The sequence below is a fragment of the Vitis vinifera genome, chromosome 6 (assembly GCF_030704535.1).
Source record: "Vitis vinifera cultivar Pinot Noir 40024 chromosome 6, ASM3070453v1".
Taxonomy (NCBI): domain Eukaryota; kingdom Viridiplantae; phylum Streptophyta; class Magnoliopsida; order Vitales; family Vitaceae; genus Vitis; species Vitis vinifera.
Genome location: NC_081810.1, coordinates 17,764,804 through 17,787,978, shown reverse-complemented (window position 1 = coordinate 17,787,978; position 23,175 = coordinate 17,764,804). Strand labels below are relative to the sequence as shown.

At 34.5% G+C, this 23,175-nt stretch overlaps 3 protein-coding genes across 5 annotated transcripts; all 3 read left to right on the top strand.

Moving 5' to 3' along the window:
* The first annotated feature begins 2,423 nt into the window (after positions 1 to 2,423).
* On the top strand, positions 2,424 to 11,519 carry LOC132253950 (pentatricopeptide repeat-containing protein At1g08070, chloroplastic-like). Its single transcript, XM_059737593.1, has 3 exons — positions 2,424 to 2,546; positions 5,453 to 5,616; positions 5,716 to 11,519. The coding sequence occupies exon 3, from the start codon at positions 5,941 to 5,943 to the stop codon at positions 7,564 to 7,566; it is 1,626 nt and encodes a 541-aa protein (XP_059593576.1). The 5' UTR covers positions 2,424 to 2,546; positions 5,453 to 5,616; positions 5,716 to 5,940; the 3' UTR covers positions 7,567 to 11,519.
* Positions 8,592 to 15,302, top strand: LOC100256436 (THO complex subunit 7A). Its single transcript, XM_059737594.1, has 5 exons — positions 8,592 to 8,684; positions 8,770 to 8,946; positions 11,799 to 11,861; positions 12,927 to 13,517; positions 14,978 to 15,302. The coding sequence occupies exons 1-5, from the start codon at positions 8,682 to 8,684 to the stop codon at positions 15,107 to 15,109; spliced, it is 966 nt and encodes a 321-aa protein (XP_059593577.1). The 5' UTR covers positions 8,592 to 8,681; the 3' UTR covers positions 15,110 to 15,302.
* Positions 15,303 to 16,242: 940 nt separating this feature from the next.
* On the top strand, positions 16,243 to 21,733 carry LOC100251284 (probable E3 ubiquitin-protein ligase RHC1A). 3 transcript variants are annotated; one of them, XM_010653254.3, is made up of 3 exons: positions 16,736 to 16,881; positions 16,988 to 17,095; positions 20,400 to 21,733. In XM_010653254.3, exon 3 carries the CDS (start codon positions 20,459 to 20,461, stop codon positions 21,467 to 21,469), a length of 1,011 nt encoding a protein of 336 aa, XP_010651556.1. In that variant the 5' UTR covers positions 16,736 to 16,881; positions 16,988 to 17,095; positions 20,400 to 20,458; the 3' UTR covers positions 21,470 to 21,733. The 3 variants fall into 3 exon arrangements, with proteins under 3 accessions (XP_002266870.1, XP_010651556.1, XP_059593575.1); XM_059737592.1 differs by having other exon boundaries at positions 16,988 to 17,155; XM_002266834.5 differs by lacking the exon at positions 16,988 to 17,095 and having other exon boundaries at positions 16,243 to 16,881.
* Positions 21,734 to 23,175: the final 1,442 nt, after the last annotated feature.

The window sequence follows — 23,175 nt, the reverse complement described above, 5'->3', positions numbered from 1 at the left end:
CATATCCTGATACTCATATGTGCATGATTTGATTTGAGTATTCATTGTTTTCCTCATCATTGCCACGTCAGCTTTATTTTATTAGTAGAAACCCGACTTTAGGGACTTAGAGGGGTGCTGCGGTCTTTACCGTACCTTCCCGATAAGTAACCTGACCCCCGAACCCGATCTGGTTTTTCGTAGATCACCTTTTCCAAAATAAGGAGTCACGCTTAGGGTTTTTCTTTCTTATTTTCTTTACCCTTTAAAAATAAAACAAAAATAAGTGGCGACTCCAAGTCATTTTCAAATAATCAATAAAAATTAATTTTTCAAATAAAAAATCGAGCTCGCCATCGAGTGGGAAACTCATTGCAATCGAAATGCGGGGTCCACAATGTGGTATTTGTTTTTTTTACTTAATTTTAAATAGAATTTAAAACTAAATCGTGTTTAACTTGGTTTAAAGTTGATTTTAACCTCTCTTTTTTTAATTCATATATTAATGGGGTATTTAGTAAAACTTAATATTTATTATTTAATAACTTAAATTGATTTTAAGATAAATTATTCTGTTAAGTTATTGACTTAAAACTTATTACTTAATTATTATTTTAAGTATTAAGATTACTTGATAAAATTAATTTAAAATTTATTATAAATCATTCAATTGACATATTTATCCCTATAAATTATAATTAGAGTAGCGAAAGAAATCGTAAAAATAATCAGGGCAAATGGGTATAAAATGATAAAATGAAGACATGGATTTAATAATAAATTAATCAGTTTTACTTATTCATAAAATTATTTTTAATCATTAAGTTATTTTACCAAATATATTTAATTTATTTAATAACTTAAATTAAATTATTAAATCACTTTAAATTATTAAGTTAATTTATCAAACACCCACTAAAATTATGTTTGTTACATGTGAGTGTAATTTAAGGTTTATTATTTATATAATTCTTTATAAATATTTATTACAAAATTAATTAAAATATATATAATAATAATTTGGAAAGAAAAACATAGATAACTTCCAAATATCCTTTATTAATAACATAATACAAGTAGAGGGTAACCTCCAACATTTGCACATATTGAATTTAGCGGCACCATAAAAAATAAGCATAAATACCCTCCTTTCCATCCCAAAGTAATCCCCTCCTTGACATGATAAAAATATAATTGAATTATTTTAATAATTTCATATAATCCCATAAGAGGAAAAGGTGTAGCCAAAACTTAAAAAGTTTTATTCTTTTTTATATATGATTATTATTATCTTTTGTTTATTTTTCAATGAAATTCAAAAGGGTATTTTTGGAATTAAAAACCTTTTAAATAGGTTATGTAACAACTAGCGGGCTAAGCACCAAGGTCATTTTATAAACTCATCTAAAAAAATATTATATGTCTTAATAAATAATGATAAGAAATTATCATTTCGCACCAAATTCATAATCTAAATATGACAAATTATCTAAAATAGTAGTGGTAAATTAAACTACTAGTAACAAAATATCACCTTGACATTAACTCAAGACTAATAATTAAATTAATTTCTGAAAACTCCTCCTATTCGAGTCACTTCTTGCCAAAATTAGGTGTACCCGAAGATATTTAGTAAAAGGAGTGAACTTAAAGCCTAATAAAGAGGGTATAGAGATCAATTATCGTGTTTTAAAAAATGAAAAATATTAATTTTCATAGTATGTTTTCAAATGCAGCAAAACAAACTTATACTACATGTGTCATTTTTAAAATATGACATCATTTTTGCAAACATACATATTAAATAAACAGCTATGACATTTTATAGAAAATGTCCATCAAATTGGGACTTATAGAGATGTCAATGATAACGGGACTTACAAGAGTGGACGAAACCAAAATCAATATAATGGTATACCATAAGTCGATTATTACCCTACAAATTGGGTTTACGTGTAATCATTACCTCCATCAAAGGCAATGAAAGTTGAAATGTTTTTCCGATAACAACAAAGGCTAGAGTATTGGAGTCCTAAATATTCATATTACGCATGTAAGCAAATATATAAAATAAAAAATAATTAAAACTAAATATTTAGAAAAAAAAATGATTAAAACTTTTTATTATTCAATTTTTAAATAATTCTAAAAATAAAAAATTAACATCCATGCGTAGCTCATGTCTCATTCTCATCTCACAGAAATTGTATTATAATAATTTAAAAAACATATTTGTATTTTTTTTTTATTTAAGAGGTAAAAATATTATAATAAAATATTTATAATTTACCAAGATTAAAAGCATAAATAAAAATTATTAGTTTCTTTTTATAAAAATATAAAAAATAAAAATACACTAACCAATTAAATATTTTTGAAAATATGTTCAAAATTTAAATTTTATTTTAGAAATGATTTTTTGATTTTTTAAATTGATGAAAAAATCTAATAAAAATTATGAAATGGGAATAGAATGGCAAACAAGCCCTAAAGAGTAAGGAGAAAGGGAAGAAAACCACATGGAAGAGTCGAGGAGCCTCTTCTTTACTTGTTGATCACTGAGAAAGGTTTTTTTTCTTTTTTGTTCTTTCAATTGTCTTTTTTGCGTTAATTTTTCATTGGGTTGTGTTTGGTTGTTAGGAAAGTGGAGGAAAAAGGAGCAAAGGTGAACTATCTTCCTATTTTCACTTTTGCTAATTTTTCCACAGAGATGGTTTGTTTGGGTGTTAAAGAACTGTTGAAAAAGAATTTTAGTTATTTGTAATCGGGGAAAACGGTGGTTTGCCAAATTTTCGCAGCAAGCGTAAAATGTTGATTTTGATTTCTGGAACATTTTGCGAAAAGAAATTAGTTCGTTCTCTCATATGTCAATTCTTAATCCGGGAAAAAGAAAAAAGGGTCAAGATTTTTGTTTTTTCCTTCATTTTCTCAGCAACCAAACTGAACACAATGTTGAGTTTGGTTGGGAATTTTTTCTGTATTGATTTACGAATGGTGATTGATTAGTGATGGTGGATGTTTGATTTTAAAATGTGAATATTGCTTGAAATGGAGTTGGAAAATCATTGTTATGCATTGTAATTTTTCATATTTGTTTATTTGTTGGTCTCCATATACTTTGTGTGTATATATTTTTTAGGAATTTGCTGCATCAGCTATAAATTTAGAATTTTAGGTATCATGGATTCAAGTTGTTGTTGAGATTTGGACATTGTATGGATGTTGAACCTTAATGAATAAGTCTCAGGTTTTCATTTTTGGTTGATCTAGCTTTAATTGTAATTAGAAGTGTTTATAGTTTGACTTAAGCTAGTTTTTAATTTGATTTTTTCTTTTTCTCAAAGATTCAGGTTTGATCTTGTTTTAGATTTTTTTTTCTTTTTCTCAAAAATTCACATATATAAGGGCTATAAGAATCCTATTGTGGAAGCTTCTTTTAGGGTAAACTGATAGAATTGTATTAAAGTAAAACAAGAAGGGGATGAGCTCATATGTACAATGAGGTATCTTAGCTGTGCCAAATGCTTGAAAAGACTTGATGATGTTGTGGAAGTTTCTTTCAGGGTAAACTGATAGAATTGTATTAAGGTAAAACAAGAAGGGGATGAGCTCATACGTACAATGAGGTATCTTAGCAGTGCCAAAAACTTGAAAGACTTGATGATGAACTGTGAACACAATCTCCTTGAATTCCTTCTTTAATCCTATCTACCATATCTATATTGATTTTTTTATGTATATCCTGTAATCTTTGCCTTGCAATCTCAGACTCCTGAAAAAATAAAATAAAAAAACTAATTCTCCTACCTTCCATATATTTTCAATTGTGCAAAGCAGAGACATGCCCCATTCCTGGCCTCTAGAAAGGTCAGATCCAATTTCTATGAACCAAGTGATCAGTTGCCAAAATCTTGTAATAAACAGATGCCTGAGAAAATGAGTTCTTCCTTCTAGGTAATCTAAATAATTCTGCATTTTTAAAAGGGGTCTCAGTTCCACAAATATCAGATTGATATGGTTGTTCCTTTCCCACACATAAAAAAAAACCTTTTTATTTAAACTTTTTATTTTTTTATTTTATGAGATTCTACTTTCTTCTATTTTCCTGAATATTTTGTTTTATGTGAACTTGTTTTGTTGCTTTGGGACATATTCTTTGTCCTCCTTTTTTTTTCACTATCTTTTTCATACTTGGGTCATCAGGGCATTATTCTTAGTTATCCACAATGATTTAATACACAAGTTCCATTTTCTTTTTTCACTTTATACTGGACCCAGACGTCTTTTATGCACTCTGTTAAGGTATCTGAAACTTGATTCAATTTGCACATGTTCCTCATCCATAATATATGTCCCCTAGAATATATTCCAATATTCAGAAATCATGGGGCCTGCTTGGTTTGGAAAATAAGACCTGTGTTCGGTTGTTAAGAAAGTTGAAAATAGATAGTCCTATAGTAGAACATGTTTGGCTGGTTATTTTGTGGAATGCATTTTCAGAAATAACTAATGAGAGGCCATTTTCTAAGAATGAATGGAAGTCATTTTCAAGAATTTTTTAAAAACTTTTATTTCAAAGGAAGGCATCACATGGAAAATGGTTTTCTATTTGATTGCATATTGTTAACATTTATAATTCGAAAACAAAGAGTGGTTGCCCCTTACAACTGATTTGAGCCCTAGAAAGGAGAGTCTTCCTCCTTTGATTATCTCGCCCGATTGTAATTCAATTAGGTGAGTTTCTTGTCTGTTTTTTCTCGTAAAAATTGAAGTATTTTCAGTGGATTTGGGTGTTTTATTATGATATTACCCAGTGCCTAATTCTGAATTGTGACTGAATAGTTTACCTGATTAAGGATAAACCTTTTAGGATGAAGGATGAGTTACTTAGATGAATTGATTATGTGTTAATTAAATAGAATATGTATATGTAGAAGCATATACAAATCAAGATTTTGTGTGACATGAAGTTAAAATGTCGGGGTTGAACAATCCCAATCAAAGCTCGGGGTTGTTATCACCACATTGTTCCTTATAATTATAATCAGGCTGTGTTTGTTGGAGTCAAAACTAATTGATTTGGATTTTCATTTCTTTTGAGTTAAAATTCCTTTATTTTACCATGGAAATAATCTTCATGGTTTCAGGGTCTGTGTAATTTAAGTTCAAAATTCCAAATCAATTAGTGTGTAGAGGAACCAAACATTGGATATGAAATTGGGTCCTCCAATTACCATTCCAAGTCCTTGATCCTGCAGCCTAATGTAACCTTAGAGTTTTTATATTTAGGTCCGAGAAGATTTCTATTGCTGCTATTTGTGGTGGTAAATTTAGATTTACTGAGCACTATAGGCTTCACCTTTAATTTGGATTTTTTCATTCAGCTTTAATTTAGGTCATTCCATTCTTTTAGTGTATAATTTTTATAATTTAATTATTTGGCAATCATTGACCTCTAAGTTCTTGGGTGCAGAAAAAACTGTTTGAAGGATAACATTCTTGAGTCCTCACTCCAAAGACCTATACACAGAGAACAAGACTCCCTCTCTCTCTCTCTCTCTTTCTCCCTCCATATTTGCAAAAGTCCACCATGGTCACAGCTCAATTTTCTAATTTCTCTTGATTTCTCTCTCTAAGGTATCGATTCTGTGAATCTCTGCTCTTCTAATTTCCTTATTTCCTGCTTGTTGTTGCCTTTTTTTTTTTTTTTAATTTATTCCCTGTTTGGATCCCCAGAAACTACCTTGGAAATCAAAGGAAAATGTGCATGGGCTTTTCTTTCTCAAGCTAATTCCACCATTTTCCTTTGAAATAACCTGGAAAATGGAAGGAAAAGGATCGTGGGTTTTCCATTCTGAATCTAATTTCACCTTTTTCATTTGGAAACCACATGGGATTTGAAAGAAAATGCTTGTGGGTTTTTCATTCTCATGCTAATTTCACTTGTTTTCCTTTGGAGTAATGTGTGAAATGAAAGGAAACTTTTCATGGATCTTTCATTCTCAGGCAATAAAATTGAAACATCCAATTCCTACCTGCACTCTCAACCAACTAAACCAAATCCATGCCCACCTCCTTAAGACCCACAAACCACCGTTGATCTTTAACACTCTCCTTCCATCACTCTCCCCTCAGGATGCCCTCCTCCTCTACAACCAGATGGTGCTCCACCGTACATCCCACAACCACTTTACCTTCACCCATGCCCTCATTGCTTCCTCCTCACTTCATGCACTCCACAAGACACTTGAAATTCATGCACGTGCCATAAAATCTGGACACTATTCTGATATTTTCATTCAGAATACCCTACTTCATTCATATGTAGTTGAAAATAACTTTGTTTTTGCTAAGAGCGTTTTCAAATCAATCTCCTCTCCCGATGTGGTTTCTTGGACTTCAATCATTTCTGGGCTTTCTAAGTGTGGTTTTGACGAGGAAGCCATTGGTGAGTTTTTGTCCATGGATGTGAAGCCTAATACTAGCACACTTGTTAGTGTCGTATCTGCTTGTTGTGGTTTGAGAGCTGTTAGGTTTGGTAAAGCTATTCATGGGTATAGTTTGAGGAGCATGGATGGGGATAACATCATTTTGGATAATGCATTGCTGGATTTCTATGTCAAGTGTGGGTATTTGGTGAGTGCAAAGTACTTGTTTATGAAAATGTTTAGGAGGGATGTGATTTCTTGGACTACAATGGTTGGTGGTCTGGCACAAGGTGGGTTATGTGAAGAGGCGGTTGAGGTTTTTCAAGCCATGGTAAAAGGTGGAGAAGCTGTGCCTAATGAGGTCACTCTAGTCAATGTATTGACAGCATGTTCTTCCCTTAGTGCATTGAATTTGGGTCGATGGGTGCACTCATATATTAGTACTAGGTATGATCTTGTGGTGGATGGTAATGTGGGAAATGCTTTAATCAATATGTATGCTAAATGCAGTGACATGTATATGGCTGTTAGGGTGTTCAATGAGCTTACCCACAAAGATATGATATCATGGAGTACCATCATTGGTGGCATGGCCATGAACGGGCATGGTATGCATGCTTTGCAGTTCTTCTCGCTTATGTTGGTTCATGGGGTTTCTCCGGATGATGTAACCTTTATCGGCTTGTTATCTGCATGCAGCCATGCTGGGCTTGTTGAACAAGGGTTAATTTTCTTTAAAGCCATGAACAATGTTTATGGTATTGCACCTCAAATGCAGCATTATGCTTGCATGGTTGATATGTATGGTAGAGCAGGGCTCTTGGAGGAAGCAGAGGCTTTTATTAGAGGAATGCCCATGGAAGCTGAGGGCCCCATTTGGGGAGCACTACTCAATGCTTGCAAGATTCATGGGAATGAAAAGATGTTTGGGCGGATCGACCAAAGCCTTCGTAATGCTAAAGGAGTAAGCATTGGAACTCTTGCTTTACTATCAAATACTTATGCTAGTTCTAATAGATGGGATGATGCTAATAAGGTTCGTGATATGATGAGAGACATGGGATTGAAAAAGATGTCAGGATGTAGCTGGATTGAGGTTGATGCAATGATTAATAGATATGATGGAGCCAATAGAAGCTTTGCATTTGCTGGCAAGTAGTAGACTTCTTTATCATTATTGGTTAACTGGTGACCTGATCAAATATAAGTCAGTTGTTATCTCATGGCCATTTTGGTTATAAGAAATATATCACCACAAAATGGTAGTTGAATCTCCCTGTTTTAGTATGGTTTTTCTTACTCCAGTGGTAGGCCATTTTGCACAAAGAGGGTTTTTTGAAGGTGCAGCTGAGGTCTTTTCAGGAGATGATTCAAGGAAGAGATGAAAAGCCTAATGAGGTCTCTCTAATCAATGTATTGATGGCAAGTCCTATGCTTTTGGTGCCTTAGGCCAGAGGGGAAATTCATACATCCAGCAACATGAGCTCATAGTGGACTTGATGATATGAAAACAATTCAACCAAAATTTAAGCTGTGTGGTGACAAGGTCATGGTTTTTTAGGATTTTAATATGCTTACATGCAACAATATAGTGGGCCAGAAATGAATGACTATGGCATGCATGTTGTCAACCTTTTCTTACTCTTATTAGGTCAAGAGTTCTCCCTGATATTGCAACATTCATTGGTTTGTTTTCTGCATCCAGTCACAAAGAGCTGGTTGAACAAGGATTTGTGTTCCTTGGAGCCACAAATGATGATGGAATCATGCCCAAAATTCAGCATTATGCTTGTGTGGTTGATATTTATGGTCAAGCAGGACTTTGTTAACACTTTTGATTTCAAAATAAGGCATAACATGGAAAATGGTTCTCCACTTAATTGCAGATTGTTGACAATTATAATACGAAAACAAAGAGAGACATCCCCTTACAACTGGTTTGAGCCCTAGAAAAGAGAGACTGCTTCCTCCTTTGATTATTGCCCAACAGTAGTTCAATCAGGTGAGTTTCATCACATTTTTTTTTCTTGTGAATTAAAGTAATTTCAGTTGATTTGGGTGTTTTTGTGATATATTTTGCTTTATTCTTCCTATAATACTTGAAGCCCAAATCCATATATTTACTTACATACTGAACTACTACTTGAATTATCCTCATACCTTCATGCTGAATTACCATCTCCACTGCCATTAAAGCAAGCAAACAGTTACCTGCCTAATCTCTTCAAAGCCCCAACCACCATTCTTGAATCTCTACAAAATGGTCAACTGCCCATGGTACAGATTACATCCCCATCTTTTTTCTTTTTGATAACTAAAAAAAGAGAATATATTAAAAGCATTTATAAAATGGCGCAAATAGAGTACACATGGAGTATACAAAACAGGTCAAAGGACAAGCAAAAAGAAGAAAAGGAAAAGAGAGAGCAAACACCAACCACCCATAGTTGTGAAAGGCGTGCCTAGGCTTCAGGTGATGCAACGCAACCCTTCGGCGTGCAAGGCGCTCGCCTCTGGCAAGGCACGACGCAGTCCACAAGTGCGCCTCGATCCCCTATCTCCTTCTTCTTCTTCTTATTTCGGTCTTCTTCTCTAGTGATGGGTTGTAGAGGGTGAAAGAGAAGCCTTTTTTTTTTTTTATTTATAGTTTTTTGAGACTAGAACGACGTCATTTGGTCCCTGTTCTTTTAAAAGAACAAGGTCCAAAATGACATCGTTTTGGCCTTTTTATTTTAAAAAGAATAGGCCAAAACAATGTCGTTTTGGAGCTTGTTCTTTTAAAATAAAAACTATGCCGAGGAAAAATAGACGTACCTTTCCGGGACCTTGTTGATTAAATTGAAGTTTTTGATGATATTTGATGATTTATGTGTTTAGGACAAATAAATAATCGTTAAATTTGATTATATTATATAAAAATATATATATATGTAAATTAGGGTGCGCCTCACTGCACTAAAGTCTGCGCCTTGCGCCTCAGGCTCCAGGAGTACTTTGAGCCTTGGTGCGCCTTAAGCCTTTTAAAACTATGCAACCACCTTAACTAACCAACCATCCCCAATAAACCTGAAGCCACTCTTAACCCAAACACAAACCAAAACTCTTGACCAACCTCACAGGTTTTGAGTCCCCAAAGCTCCTTCCCCTTTCCTTGATAGGGGTCGGAGACTTGTTATAATTAATCGAACACTCTAGTTTATAAATTTCCTTCTCGAAATGGGAAGTCGAGGGAATACTCCTCTTTTCAATTGAAATCTTGACTACATGCTCATTTCTTGACTCCAATTTCTTTAGCAGTGAACTAATCTCCTTTCCAAACCCCTTCACAGGTAACCCTAAGAAGCTGCTGAAATTGACAAAATTAGTGCAGAGGGCATCCAAAACCCCCCCTCTGGGACACAAGCAATCGCTAAGGCCTTAGGGGGCTCTACTTCCTCAGCCATAGCCTCCTCCTCCTTACCCAAAGGGTCCTTCTCGGCATTTTCGGAATACTCCAGCAAACTATTGTTTCGCAACAACATACTTATCGCCCATAGGCCCCAAAGAAGAGAGAGGCCTTGGAAACCTGTTTGCCTCCATCGCGAGAGCTTCGTTGGTGAATGCCACACGTGAGCTCATTGAGACCGACATTGGCAATGCCTCAAGCCTTACACGCCCATCTTCGACGCAATTGTATGGTGCCGTCTCCTTGAAACCTACAGAGAAAGGCCTCCCTTTAGGAAGCTTTAGAGAGCCCTTCTCTCCCTCAGCCAAAACCACTAAGCAACAACCCTCCCTTTTTTCCTTTAAACACAGCCCTTCTGATGTACAGGACTTACCTTGGGTCTAGCCTACTCTTAAATCCTCCCCCACTTCATTAATAGAAATTGAACAAGCCTCTGAAGTGTCTGGTCCACTAAGGCTTTGGACCTGAGGAGTAGCACAACCATTGGGACATTGGGCTCCCTTTAACCACTTACAGCCCAACCTTTTGGTCCCTAAGTCAGCCCCACTAAAGACGCCTTTAGCATAGTGATGTTCCATCAAACAGGCCCCTCTTGTTTCAACCGTATACCACACACCACTTCCTTGGACACACCCCCTCTCTGCAGCTTCTTGCAGGACAGAGATTTGCCCCCTCTCCTGCTAGAGCAGCCTTGTCACATGGCTGCAACACATCACCCTCCCACTCCCACTCCCACCTTGGCACATGGATCACCCTCGACACCTCCCCCTACCTCCAACGTGCACGACCCACTGTTATTGCTTCTCTACGCCACTGAAGAAAAACTGGGTGGAGCTTCCCACCACAACCGTAAGGAGAAACTGGAGTATCCCACTACCACTTGCAACAAGCTGGGCTTAGCTCTCCCATCAGCCCTAACCAAAATCCTCACCCACTGGAGATGAGACAAAAACGTAGTGTCTTCATCCACAACAATAAATCCCCCACAACAGTCCCCTATTTTCTTAAGCAACTCCCGACTCCACAGATGCAAAGGGAGACCCAACACCCTCACTGAAACTTCCTTAGCAAACCCTCCCTTAAGCAAACACCCAACTTCAGGAGTCCACCTTACCAGATGCAACACCTAGTCCTTGAGTCTTCTAGATCCTCTTGCAAGCACCCTCTCTACCTCAAAGCTCTCTTCAAAGTCAAGCAAAAGCAGTGTTCCCCCAAACACTGAGATCTTCACCCCCCTTTTTAAGGACCAAAGGTCAGTCACCACACTTTTCAGCGAAAAGATATCTGGAAGCAGGTCTGAAACTGCTCCCGACCACCCTACCAAATGCCTTCTCAACTGCTCCTCCCTACTCTTCACCTCACTCTCCCCCAGCTATAGCCAAATGATGTCACCCACCACACCCAGAACCGTCCTAACCACCTCTGCATAAGTCCCACTGACAGGTCTCTCCTTTTAAATACTTAAAAAGGGGAAACCACTTCCCTAAACTCATCTGAGGAGATGACTCCTAGATTACGAAGCTTCTCTGCCAAAATGGACCACCCCCTTGGAAGCCCCTCCCTTCAGGGAAGATCAATGAGAACCTCTTCATCTCCTCAGTCACCACTGAACAAAATGATAACAAATCACATCCCATCTATTAATGTTATTTTGTTTGCAAACCTAAGTTGATTTTTGAATCAGTCTAGTTATTCTTTTGGAGATTCAGAAGATAATTTGATTTAATTCTTCATACATTGAACAAATTGATTATCAGTTTTGGGAGTAACTATGAAATTGAAGCTTCAGCTGGGGAATAAACTATGAAATTGAAGCTTCACTTGATTGGGATTTGATTGAAGATTGTTGAGGAACAACTATAATTTCATGTTCTAGAATAACTGTGAATTTAAAGATTTGATTGATTGGGGATTGTTGAGCAATAACTATGATTTGCATTTTGCAGCAAGAAGAAATTTTGAGTTGTCAAAGGTATTGTACATATTGCAAAAATCCCATAGAGGTTCTGGTGAGGCCTTTCTCTATTTTGTGGATTTTTTTTTTAAATATATTTCTCTGATCTAATATAATTATGAGGATCAGATCAAAATATAATATCTGAGTATCCAAACACACATGTATGGAATATATTTTCAAGCATTGGATGAAGTGTTGATTTTCTCTTGGGCCTTTAACCTTCTACTGTGAAATTTTTCTAGTTAATAGTCACATAAAAAGGATGCGGTACCAACAATTTTTGCGCAGAATGAATCTGGTTAATACCAAATGCATTTCACAATTTTGTAAAATGACAAGAAAAACTCTTTGTTCTCGAAAATAAAATTAGACCACAAATACTTGTTTTCATTTTTGGTATAAAAAAGGCCCATAATTTTCCGTCTTTTGGCTCATTCATTATGAAACCATGATATATGAAACTCCCTGATTCAGTAAAATGGTGTTAAAATGAATTTTAATAGATTTTCCTCAAAAACTGAAACCAGAGCACAACCAACCTATTTTTTTCTTTTTCCTGTTTTTTAAGCATTTTCTTTTGGTGGTTTTCCACAGGAAAAGTAGTTCAATTTAGCAAAACACTTTAAACCAATGACTTGTATCAGCTACATGAATTCTTTTTTAAATTCATCAGTGCCTAGAGCTGTCTACTCACTACAACTTTTGTTTGGGATTGGGACTACCTATTTGAATGTTTGAAAATACTAAGCACTGCACTATTGGCGTCATGGATAGCACAATATAGTGCTTTAAAAAAAAAAAAAACCCTCAAAGACATTGTTCATAACAGTTGAAAGATTTGGAGAATTTTGAGTACCTTTTGCTAATAAATAGGTGACTTTTTGAATAAATGATTTTCTTCAACCCCAGAAATATGGTTTTTTCCTTGTATTTAACCAAACAATATTGGGGAACGGAATTTCTTCTATAATTGGCTCAGTCGAATAGAAATTCTCTTAGACTTGTAGTATACAACATGGAATACAAAAAGGGCTGATCCATTTATATATCTCTTTTGCAAATATATAGGACATACATGGTATCTACTTCTTTACTGATAAATTATTCATCTGTTTAGATGTTGGTGAAAGGGAGGAAAGTTTCTGGGAGGGGGGAAGCAATGGCTGCACACTATGCTTTTGGTCCAGAGGATGATACAATCATAAAACATAGGCTTCTAACTCGCACAACAACTACAAGGGGTGAACCCCCATTGAAGAAACTTCAGAAGAAGTTCACCTCTTTCACCCTGGAGATTGAGAAGGATACAGACAACTTTAGTGACTGTGAGAGACTTTCCAAAGCCTTCTTACAGGAGATGACCACTTTTGAGATTCCACTCCTTAAGAGTAAAGCTGTTATTGATGCAAACCTTAGAGAGAAGGAGAACTTCAATGAGTTAAAAGATGACATAAACAGGATGATTCTCCAAGCTCAGGCTGATATAGAAGATCTGAAGAAACAACTTGAAGAAAGTAAGATTGAAAGGCAGCACAAGGAGGAGTGTGAGGCAATTAGGAGATTGATTGCCATGCAGCCTCCAAGATCAGAGACAGAAAAGATCATATCCGAACTAGAGAATGAGATTGCAGCATTGGAAGCAGAGAATACTGCTGGTTCAAGAACCCTAGAGCTTCGCAAGAAACAGTTTGCTCTTTTGTTGCATGTGGTATGTAACTATTTCCATTCAATCTATATATCATTTTATTACGTGCATATCCATTAGGGAAGGGTTATTACTGGAGTTGCTTTATATAGCAAGTTAAAGTATCTAATTGCATATTTTGACTTCAAACACTGAAAACAATCAGATATCACTACTTTCCCTTTTTATTAGATAAATTTTCCTCCGATATAAAATTTCAAACACATTTGACTCATGTAAAGTTTAATTTCTATATTCATTTTGGATCCCTTCATATGCCAATCATTCTGAGGTTTCTCCCAAAAGTTTTGGTTCTAATGATTCTGCTGTAATGTATGAACCATTGATATATTTGGATTCAAATCCATAGCTCCTGATTCATGTCATAGCCTGCCAGTTTCTTGCTGTTGATGCAGTTATGAGGCTTCATCCTCACTACTATCTCTATCCCACTGAACCGTGCTAAGAGGACTCCGTATGAGTGATTCTTATTACAGGATTTAGAAGTATTGAAACTTCAGTCCCTAATCTTCAGAGTTCTGCCACTTCACCCCCACCCAAGTCTATTTCATCAGTGTCAACTGGGAATCATTTTTAGTATTTGAGAATTAAGGATTTGTTGAATAGAGCAAGGAGATTGTTGAAATCACTGGTGCCAAAAGTTTATGCTCATCTAAGAGTTAGGTATGGACCTTAACAAGATTTTCTAATGGGTGGTTCAGGAAATTGATGAAAAAAGGTTTTTGTTTTTATTTTTATTAAAAAAATAGCCTCTGTCAAGACCCTTTTGTGTGTGTATATATATATATTAAGAAAAAAAGGTAGAATAAGCATAATTTTGTCCATATTGGGGTTTTTGAAACAAGTTTCTTGTAATCTTCTCAGCATGACATTGAAGTAGTGCTTCACTTGGTTGGCCTTCCTACCATAACTACAAAACTATAGGAGAAGGGGACCATAGCTGAAATTGGCAGCCATCATCGACAACCATATTTGAAGAATTTAAATTAAAACATCTCTTGAAATTTTGGTGCTGGTCTTATACCACCAGTTGTGGTGATGGCTCCAATTTTCTCTTTAATGTCTGGATGATGAATCTAGGCCTTTGAATGTTCTGTGAAGCATAAGGAAGCTGTTCATTTGCTTCCCCAATTTCCCCTTTTTCTGGTCTTTGAATGATTTTCTTGGCTGTGTCTCAATCTAATCTCCTGCTCTTACTATCAGCAACTCATGCTTGCCTACACATTTGTTATTAAGTTCTGTAAGTTGTTTGTTCAAGCTTTAACCCGATACCATTACTGTCTGCAGTGTTTTAGCTATGTAATTTAAATGACATACCTTTCTTGATCTATATCTACTTATGTTAATTGACTTGGTTCAAAAATGGTAGATTGAGCGATCTGCAACTGAAGCACTTGATCTGATGGGTTGAAAATGGTTAGCGTCGTTTGACTCGTCTTGTGTTTCACTTTATTTTCCTGCAGGTTGATGAGTTGCAGAATACCATAGAGGAAGAACAGAAGAATCTGATCGAGGAGATAAGAAGTCTAACCGAAGAGCATAAGAATGGGATGGAGGATGGCAATGGGGTTTCTGAAGCTATGGCTGTTGATTAGGATGCATCTTTCTTTCTATCTGTCTTGAAATTGTGAGATTGTGTACCCTTTTAACCCTTGTTTTGTTCATGCTTGAGTTTCCCATTGATGCTCAGAAATGGCATTTATACACATTTTTGGATTCAGTTCAGTTGCAATGTTACCTATCAGATACCCTTTTATGAAGCATTATCCCAACTTTTGAATCTTAAAACCTGGAGTTCTGGAAATAGTGCCTACTCTGTGTTTGGATTGAGAAGATTCATAATTGGATGTTTCTTTCTTTTTTTTCTTTTTCTGCTGCTGGAACACCATAACATGATGTTGGGTCATTCTATCAGACTAGGCCAGTTTGGGATCCAAACTCTGGAAGAATGGCCTTTCTCTTCAATCTCAATGGAAGTTATTATATTTATTCAAATCATACCTTTTGTAAATGATGAGTTGAATTAACCTTGAAAATTATGGTTTGTGTTATTGAATTTCAATTCTGTGCTTTTGCACAGGTACACATCTTTCATGTACAGGAAGAGCAGCTTTATTCTCTGTTTGGTTTCAGGGAAAAATCACAGAAACTTGAAGAGCTCAAGTGATGCATATCATATCATATCTTATCATTTTAATCACAGAAACATTTCATATCTTCCATTGTGCCATTTGGGGTTTTTGGAAAGGAAAAAAAAATATTGTGAAGAAAAATGATTTTTTATGTTTGCATTTAGGAAGAAAAATATATATATAAAAACCAAATATAATTAAAATTAATTAGGAATTTATGCATTTTTAAAAAATTAGATATATGTATTTTTGAAGTAGAGATAAAATTTTATTTTATTTTTTACTTTAAATCTATTTTTTATATTTTTACATTTTTATATTATTTTCCTATTTTTTCCTTTTTTTAATTTTTTTTCTTCACATTTTCCTTTATCATGTTTAATATTATTATGAAAAATAATATACAAAAGAAAATCAAATAAAATTAAGATTGATTAAAATTTTATTTATTTAAATTTTTCATAAAAATTTAAAATAAGAAAATGGGTCTTATGATAGATATAAAAATATTTTATTAATTTAAAATCTATTTTTATTTTATTTATTTTTTCTCTTTTGCTTTATGTCTTTGTTAGATTGGTTGGATAATATGAGATAGTACAAAATATGAGACATTATATCTTATCTTATATTTGGTTAGTGATGAGTTATCGACCAAACATGGGATAAAACAAATGTTACGATATTTTTTATTAATAACCAAGCAACCTTTTATGGCTCTTAGTACTCTCCATGGAGACCTAAACTTGAGGGTATTGACGATCCTACAACAAGAAGCATCGGGTAAATCTATGCTAAGATATGATATATGTATATCACATCTATCATAAATTTATTTATTTATTTATTTAATTTTTTTTATATATTCATTTTACAAAATAATTTTCTTATTATAATTAAATTTATGAATAAACAAAAAGTTAAAAAAATATTTATAAAATAATATTAATTATGTATATAATTTATTTTTATATATTGAATAACATAATATAAAAAATTTTATTTATAAAGTTTAGATTTTCCATCATGTCCCAATATTAGTAAATTAGAAAAAAAAAATTGGAAAAAGAAATAAAAGACCATTTACTGGAAACTAGGGGCTTTTGACTGAGTCCACACTCCAAAGACCTATCCACAGAGAATAAGACTCTCTCCCCTTCTCGCTCTACCTACTTGCCTGAGTCCACTATGATCGCTGCTCAATTCTCTAATTTCTCTTGACTTCTCTCTCGGAGGTATTGATTCTCTTAATGTCTGCTCGTCTGATTTCCTTATTTCCTGCTTGTTGTGCCTTCTTTTTTTTTTTTCCTTTAAGTTTATATGCCCTGTTTGGATCCCCAGAAACTACCGTGGAAATCGAAGGAAAATACGCATACGTTTTCCTTTCTCAACCTAATTCCACCATTTTTCTTTGCAATTACTGGGGGATTGGATGGAAATTGCTTCTGGGTTTGTTTCTCTGACTCTAATTTCACTATTTTCCCTGGAACAAAGTGGGAAATGAAAAAGGTTGTGGGGTTTTCTTCTCTAGCCAATTTTACCGTTTTTCTTTGGAATTACGAAGGAAAGGAAAGGAAAATGCCTATGGGTTTTTAATTCTCAGGCTAAGTCAATTTTCTTCTTTGTCTATCAAAAAAAAAAAATTCTCAGGCTAAGTCAATGGAAGGAAAATGGTTATGGGCTTTTCATTCTCAGGCTAATTGTGCCCCGCCCCCCTCCCTTTGTTATCTTTTCTTTTGACATACATGGGAAATGGAAAGAAAATGCTTTTAGGTTTTTCCTTCTAAAGCCAATTTCGCCGTTCCCCCCTTCAAATAACGTTGGATGCGTTTCTCTATTCCAAGCTAATTTGACCATTTTCCTTCCATTCTTTTGCCTTTCTACGTTTTTATTTAAGATTCTCAAGGTGGCTACTGATTATTTGCGAAGAGAGTTTTCTCTAATTGTATTTACGCGCTGAAATTTAGGTCTTTTTTTTTTTTTTTTTTTTTTCCTGTTTTTGTTTTGGTTTAATTCTCTAAGTTATTTGCGTGCAAGTTGTGATTCCTTTTAATCGTTTTATGCACATTGATGTTTTTTTAGATTTATTAATTATGCGATTTTAGTGATATGATTTGTGGTCCAAATGCCTTAGTTGCTTCATGATTTCATCCTATTAGAATTGAAATTTGGATTAGTTCTACATCCCCTTCACTTCTTTGTAGCATCAACTTAATGCTTTTGCACATAATGGTGCATAAGTATAAACAATTGAGTAGATAAGGAGTGGAAGTGGTGTATAAATTTGTGGAATTGGGTTGATCAAGCAAGATATGGAGAAAATGAAGCAAGATGTGGTGCAAAAATAGAGCTGTTCATGAGGTTGTGACTACCTTGATTAAGCATTTCTTGTCATTAAGGAATGACAATAGGGGGAGTTTTGGGATGGGCTAACCCCAAAGTTCAATCCAACATAAAGACAGTATGTACTCGGTGCCTGATTCTGAACTGTGACTGAATAGTTTACCTGAGGCAAGATAAACGTTTTAAGAACCTCCCCCCAAACCCTCCCTACTCTTTACCGATTGAATTACTTAGAGGACCTGATTATGCATTTGTTAAATAGATTATGCATATGTAGAAGAAGCATATACAAATCAAGCTTTTGCCTAGCTAAAAAAAAGGCTTTTAGGTAACATGAAATAAAAAAATAAAAAAAAAGTATTTATGGAAAATTGAATGATCCCAATTCTAGTTCAAGTTCTCTTAATCCAAAATCTGGGCCCATGGGGATGGGGGTGGAGGAACTAACCTGGTCAGCCCAACATATTGGCCATCTATTGAGTGTTACACCTTGAGGCTTGCCACAAGATGAGGCCCTTCCAAATTAGCCTTGAGGCCTGCAACCGTGAGGCTGTTGAGACTTGAGTCTTAAATATTCAAATGGTTTTAATGAATTTGGAGCTTTGTGGGCTTTTGGTATACATTTTATAAGAAGTTTAAGTCTCAATATTCAATGAGTTTTGGTGAGTTCTATGCTTTTGTGGGCTTTTGGTATAGATTTTATAAGTTTTGACTTGGGTGTCCATGCTTGGTTAAACCTTTTACAAAATAAAAACTTAGTTGACTTCTAGTTATCCATTTTAAATGGAGGGGGGTAAAGGGATATTGAGAAGAAATAGGTGAATTGTTAACTGCAGAATTCATATATAATTGTTATCTTATTATTGATAGATAAAGAAAAACACAACTATAATAGATAGATGAAAAAAAAAGAATGAATGGACATCAAAATTGATGTGGAGGGTAGGAGGAGATAATAGAGCAATTGGATATGATTATGATTTCTTGGAGAATCCTATTGATGATAGTGATGGTAGTATTGAAGATTATTTGATGAATCCATGAGAGAGAGTTGAATTTTACAAGAGAGGAAAAAGAATTAAATTAGAAACTATTGACAATGACAAGCAATTGATTTTGTTACTATATATTTTATGGTTTTTTTGTTATTCAATTTTCATATGATTTTATTAGTATGAATTATTTATTTATTTAGACTATGTTTGGTTCTTGGAAAGTTTGAAGGAAAATGTGTAGAAAAGAAAATAGAGAGAAAAGTTAAAAGGAAAGAAAAAGTGAAAGAAGACAAAAAATAGATTTAAAGTAAATAAATTATTTTTATATACTACTTCAAACTTTTTTCATTTATTTAACTCTTTTAAGTAAAGATTAAATAATTTAAAAATATATTAATTTTTTAATAATTTTAATTATATTTACCTTTCTTTCTTATTTTCCATAATAAAACCAAACATGAGATTTTAATTTTCCTTAACATTTTTTTCCCTTGTACTTTCTAGGAATCAAACATAGCCTTAGTTGTTTGCTTGTTTGTTTAAGTTGAGGATTATGATCTATTCCGCTTCAAGGCTTATGCCTAGCCTCATTTGGGAAAAATGCCTCAAGGCTGCCTTTATTCTCTAAAACATTGCTTGTACATTGGTTATGTTGATTTAGTTATAAGATTTTATTTTAATCCAAATTTGGTTTTTAGATGTTTTTTAGAGTGTGTTTGACAGTGCTTCTAGGAAGTGTTTCTAGCATCTTTAATACTTGAAAGATAAAAATTTTCAAGTGTTAGAAAGATTAGAAACACTTCCTAAAATCACTGCTAAACACACTCCTAGTGTCATATTCATCTATAAGTTGGACCAAAGCTCGTGTTGGGTTGATATTTGGGGTGTTCAGTTTAAGTGATCTATGTGTCATTGTGTTTGATACGATTCGTTAAACTTTTGTCGTGCTTTGCTTCATTGTGTTTGATACCATTCATCAAACTTTTGCAGTGCTTTGCTTTTCTCTTAATTTGGACTATATTTTTCTTGTAATTATAATTAGCCTATGGGTACTAGAGTCAGAACTATTTGATTTGGAATGTCATTTCTTTTGATTTTAATACCCTTTGTTCTACGGTGGAAATTATTTTCTTTGATTTGGTCTATATAAGTTATTGGGCCCTTCAATTACCACTCCAAGGCTCTAATCCCCTGCAGCTTAATGCAACCTTAGGTTTTTTATGTTTGGTCTGAGAAGGCTTCTATCACTGCTATTTCTGGCGTTACAATTTAGATTTGATGAGCAGTATATCGTTCAGCTATAATTTGGATTTTTTTTTATTCAGCTCTTGTTTGGATTCTTATATTCTTTTATTATATAATTTATGTAATTTGATTAATTTGGAAATCAATGAACTCTGAGTTCTTGGGTGCAGGGAAAACTGTTTGAAGGACAAGATTAGGGTTTGGTCTAAAAGATTTATTAGGGGAGGAAATGTCGACTGGTGGAAACACACACTGGTGTTATCAATGCAGGCGGAGGGTTCGTCTTCAAGGACGGGACACGGTTTGCTCTTATTGCTATGGAGGCTTTATACAAGAGCTCAATGACCTGGAAGGTTTAGTACCAGAAGCTTTCTTGGGGTCTCAGAACTCAGAAGATAACCATGGCCAGATGTCTTCAATTTTTGATGCTTTTAATGGTCTCGTGAGACAGGGCAATGCTGACCAAAGATTTGGACTTGTGAATGCTGTCAATGATTTTATGAGGCAGAGAATGGCAGGACGAAACCCGAACTTTGATGTTAGAGTGAGATCTGGTTTGGTTCCTGAAGACAACAGCATGAGTGGCTATCGTTCAGGTCCTTGGTTGGTATTCCATGGCCAGATCCCCGTTGAAGCCCTTTTCAGTGGTGGTACAGGCAGGGGAGGTAATGTTGGTGACTTGTTTTTGGGCCCTGGACTGGAAGAACTGATTGAACAACTTACCATGAATGATAGGAGGGGTCCTCCCCCGGCAACTCGTTCTTCCATTGATGCTATGCCCACTATTAAGATCACGCAGAGGCATCTTCGCTCTGACTCACACTGCCCTGTTTGTAAAGATAAGTTTGAGTTGGGTTCTGAAGCAAGGCAGATGCCATGTGACCATATATATCACTCAGACTGTATTGTTCCTTGGTTGGTTCAGCACAACTCATGCCCTGTTTGTCGCCAGGAGCTGCCTCCACAAGTTTCTGGTAATGTTCGTGGTCAACAAAGTTCAAATGGTGGAAACAGGAGCAGCAGGAGTGAGAACAGGAGCAGCAGCAATGGCAGTAGTGCCAGTGGCAGCGAGAATGGTGGGCAGAGTCAGGGAAGGAGGAACCTGTTCTCGTCTTTGTGGCCTTTTGGCTCGTCAAACCCAAATGCTCATCATTATGATGAAACAGGAGGAAGCAGCTCAAGAACCCCCCATGGAGAGAATCATGAGATGGATTACTCTGGATGGCCTTCTGATTACTGAGGTCCTGTTAGTGCTTTGCTTGCTTTATTTTCTTTGTTGTGTGCCTCTACAATTCACTTCGTATCTACAAATAAAGAATAGTGATATGGTAGATGGAGAAGTGGTTTCAGAAGAACTTGGCTTTATGTTGATCTTGAATCTGTTATTGAAAGGTTATTAGAATGTCTGTCAATAGGGGGTGATTTTCTTTTACTTTGTATAAATGATGACAGTATGTTTTTCACGTGCATCTTTCCTGGTAAGTGTACTGTGCACCTTAGTTCCTTTCTCCTTTGTCACATATAGTTAGATTGCACCTTTATCATTACTTTAAAAATGAAGTCTTATTGCTTCTTGATGCTGATGTTGATAGTTCCTTGTATGATTGCCGAATTATGTTGGGTTTATGGCTTCTTTTCTGTTTTAAGTTATGAATCACAGCACATCTTCTTGCCCGGTTTCTGCACTTAGCTAACCCAGAAATAGTTGATGATCTCAACAAGTTAGACCCATTAAAGAGGTGCTTCTTTTTTCATTTCACCTTGAAATTGGAGAAAACACCCTAGAGATTTATGAACACGGAACTAGGGAAAAAGAGTTTGGAGTTTGTTGATGGATTGCTTCTTTGTAGGAATGGGTTCAACCAGATGGCTGATATAGATGTGTCACCCTAGGGCCAGTCTAGCATTTTGAGATGATAGGGGCATGATTGTCAAAAACTTATAATACACTTGCATGATATACAAATACATTGCTTTTTTTTTTTTAATGTAAAAATGAGTATATGATATACGATCCAATACATGATTCAACAATACATGTAGTAAATCTTTATGTATCGAATCTTTAATTTTATCTTACAATGCTTATATGATATGCAATCCAATACATGATACACCAATATATGTAACTTTGACTACTAATAATTTTCGAGAAAGTCAACTTTGGGAAAATTTCTTTGTCAAATTATTGTATTAATTGCCTGAATTAAGGTCAGGAATAAATGGTAAAAGATGAAAGAAGTGAAGTACTCATACAAAAATGGCATACACTAGTTGAAAACACACATGAAAATTTGAAACTTAAGTAATTTTATTTATTTATTTATTCTAAATATTGGAAAGTTTTTCTTTGAATAGTTTGGATTTTGACTTGAATATGATGGTGAATGAGTTCCTTCTTTTTCATGGTGTTTTTATTTATTTATTTGTTGTGTGTGTATTCCTTAGACTATGTTTGGTTCCTAAAAAATTATAAGGGAAAATATGAAAGAAAAAAAAAATAAAGAAAGAAAAAGTGAAGGAAAATAAAAAAACATATTTAAAGTCAACAAATTATTTGTATATACTACTTTTTAAACTCATTTCACTTATTTTAAATCTTTCACATAAAGATTAAATAATTGAAAAATATATAAATTTCTAATTAATTTTAATTATATTTGATTTTCTTTGCTATATTTTATATTATAACCAAACATGAGAAAATAATTTTCTTTAATATTTTTTCCTTGATACTTTTCGAGAACCAAACATAACCTTAGGGAAAGGGAATGAGTAGCTTAGAGAGTTGAAGAACTTTGAAAATGATGCATATATGATAATAATAATGTATACAAGCATATATAACCTGTTAAATTTTGAAAATAAAATAGCAACTTCTCTATTTATTAAACAACTTGATTATTCCTCAAATTTCAATTTTCATAGTTTGATTTCCCTTTAGTT

Bases quoted from the DNA above. Each gene is read 5' to 3' on its own strand.
- LOC100251284 (XM_002266834.5), top strand. From the start codon at position 20,459: ATGTCGACTGGTGGAAACACACACTGGTGTTATCAATGCAGGCGGAGG.
- LOC100256436 (XM_059737594.1), top strand. The intron at 11,862-12,926 runs GTGAGGCCTTTC...TCATCTGTTTAG, and splicing joins AAAATCCCATAGAGGTTCTG to ATGTTGGTGAAAGGGAGGAA. The intron at 13,518-14,977 runs GTATGTAACTAT...ATTTTCCTGCAG, and splicing joins TTGCTCTTTTGTTGCATGTG to GTTGATGAGTTGCAGAATAC.
- LOC132253950 (XM_059737593.1), top strand. From the start codon at position 5,941: ATGTGTGAAATGAAAGGAAACTTTTCATGGATCTTTCATTCTCAGGCA.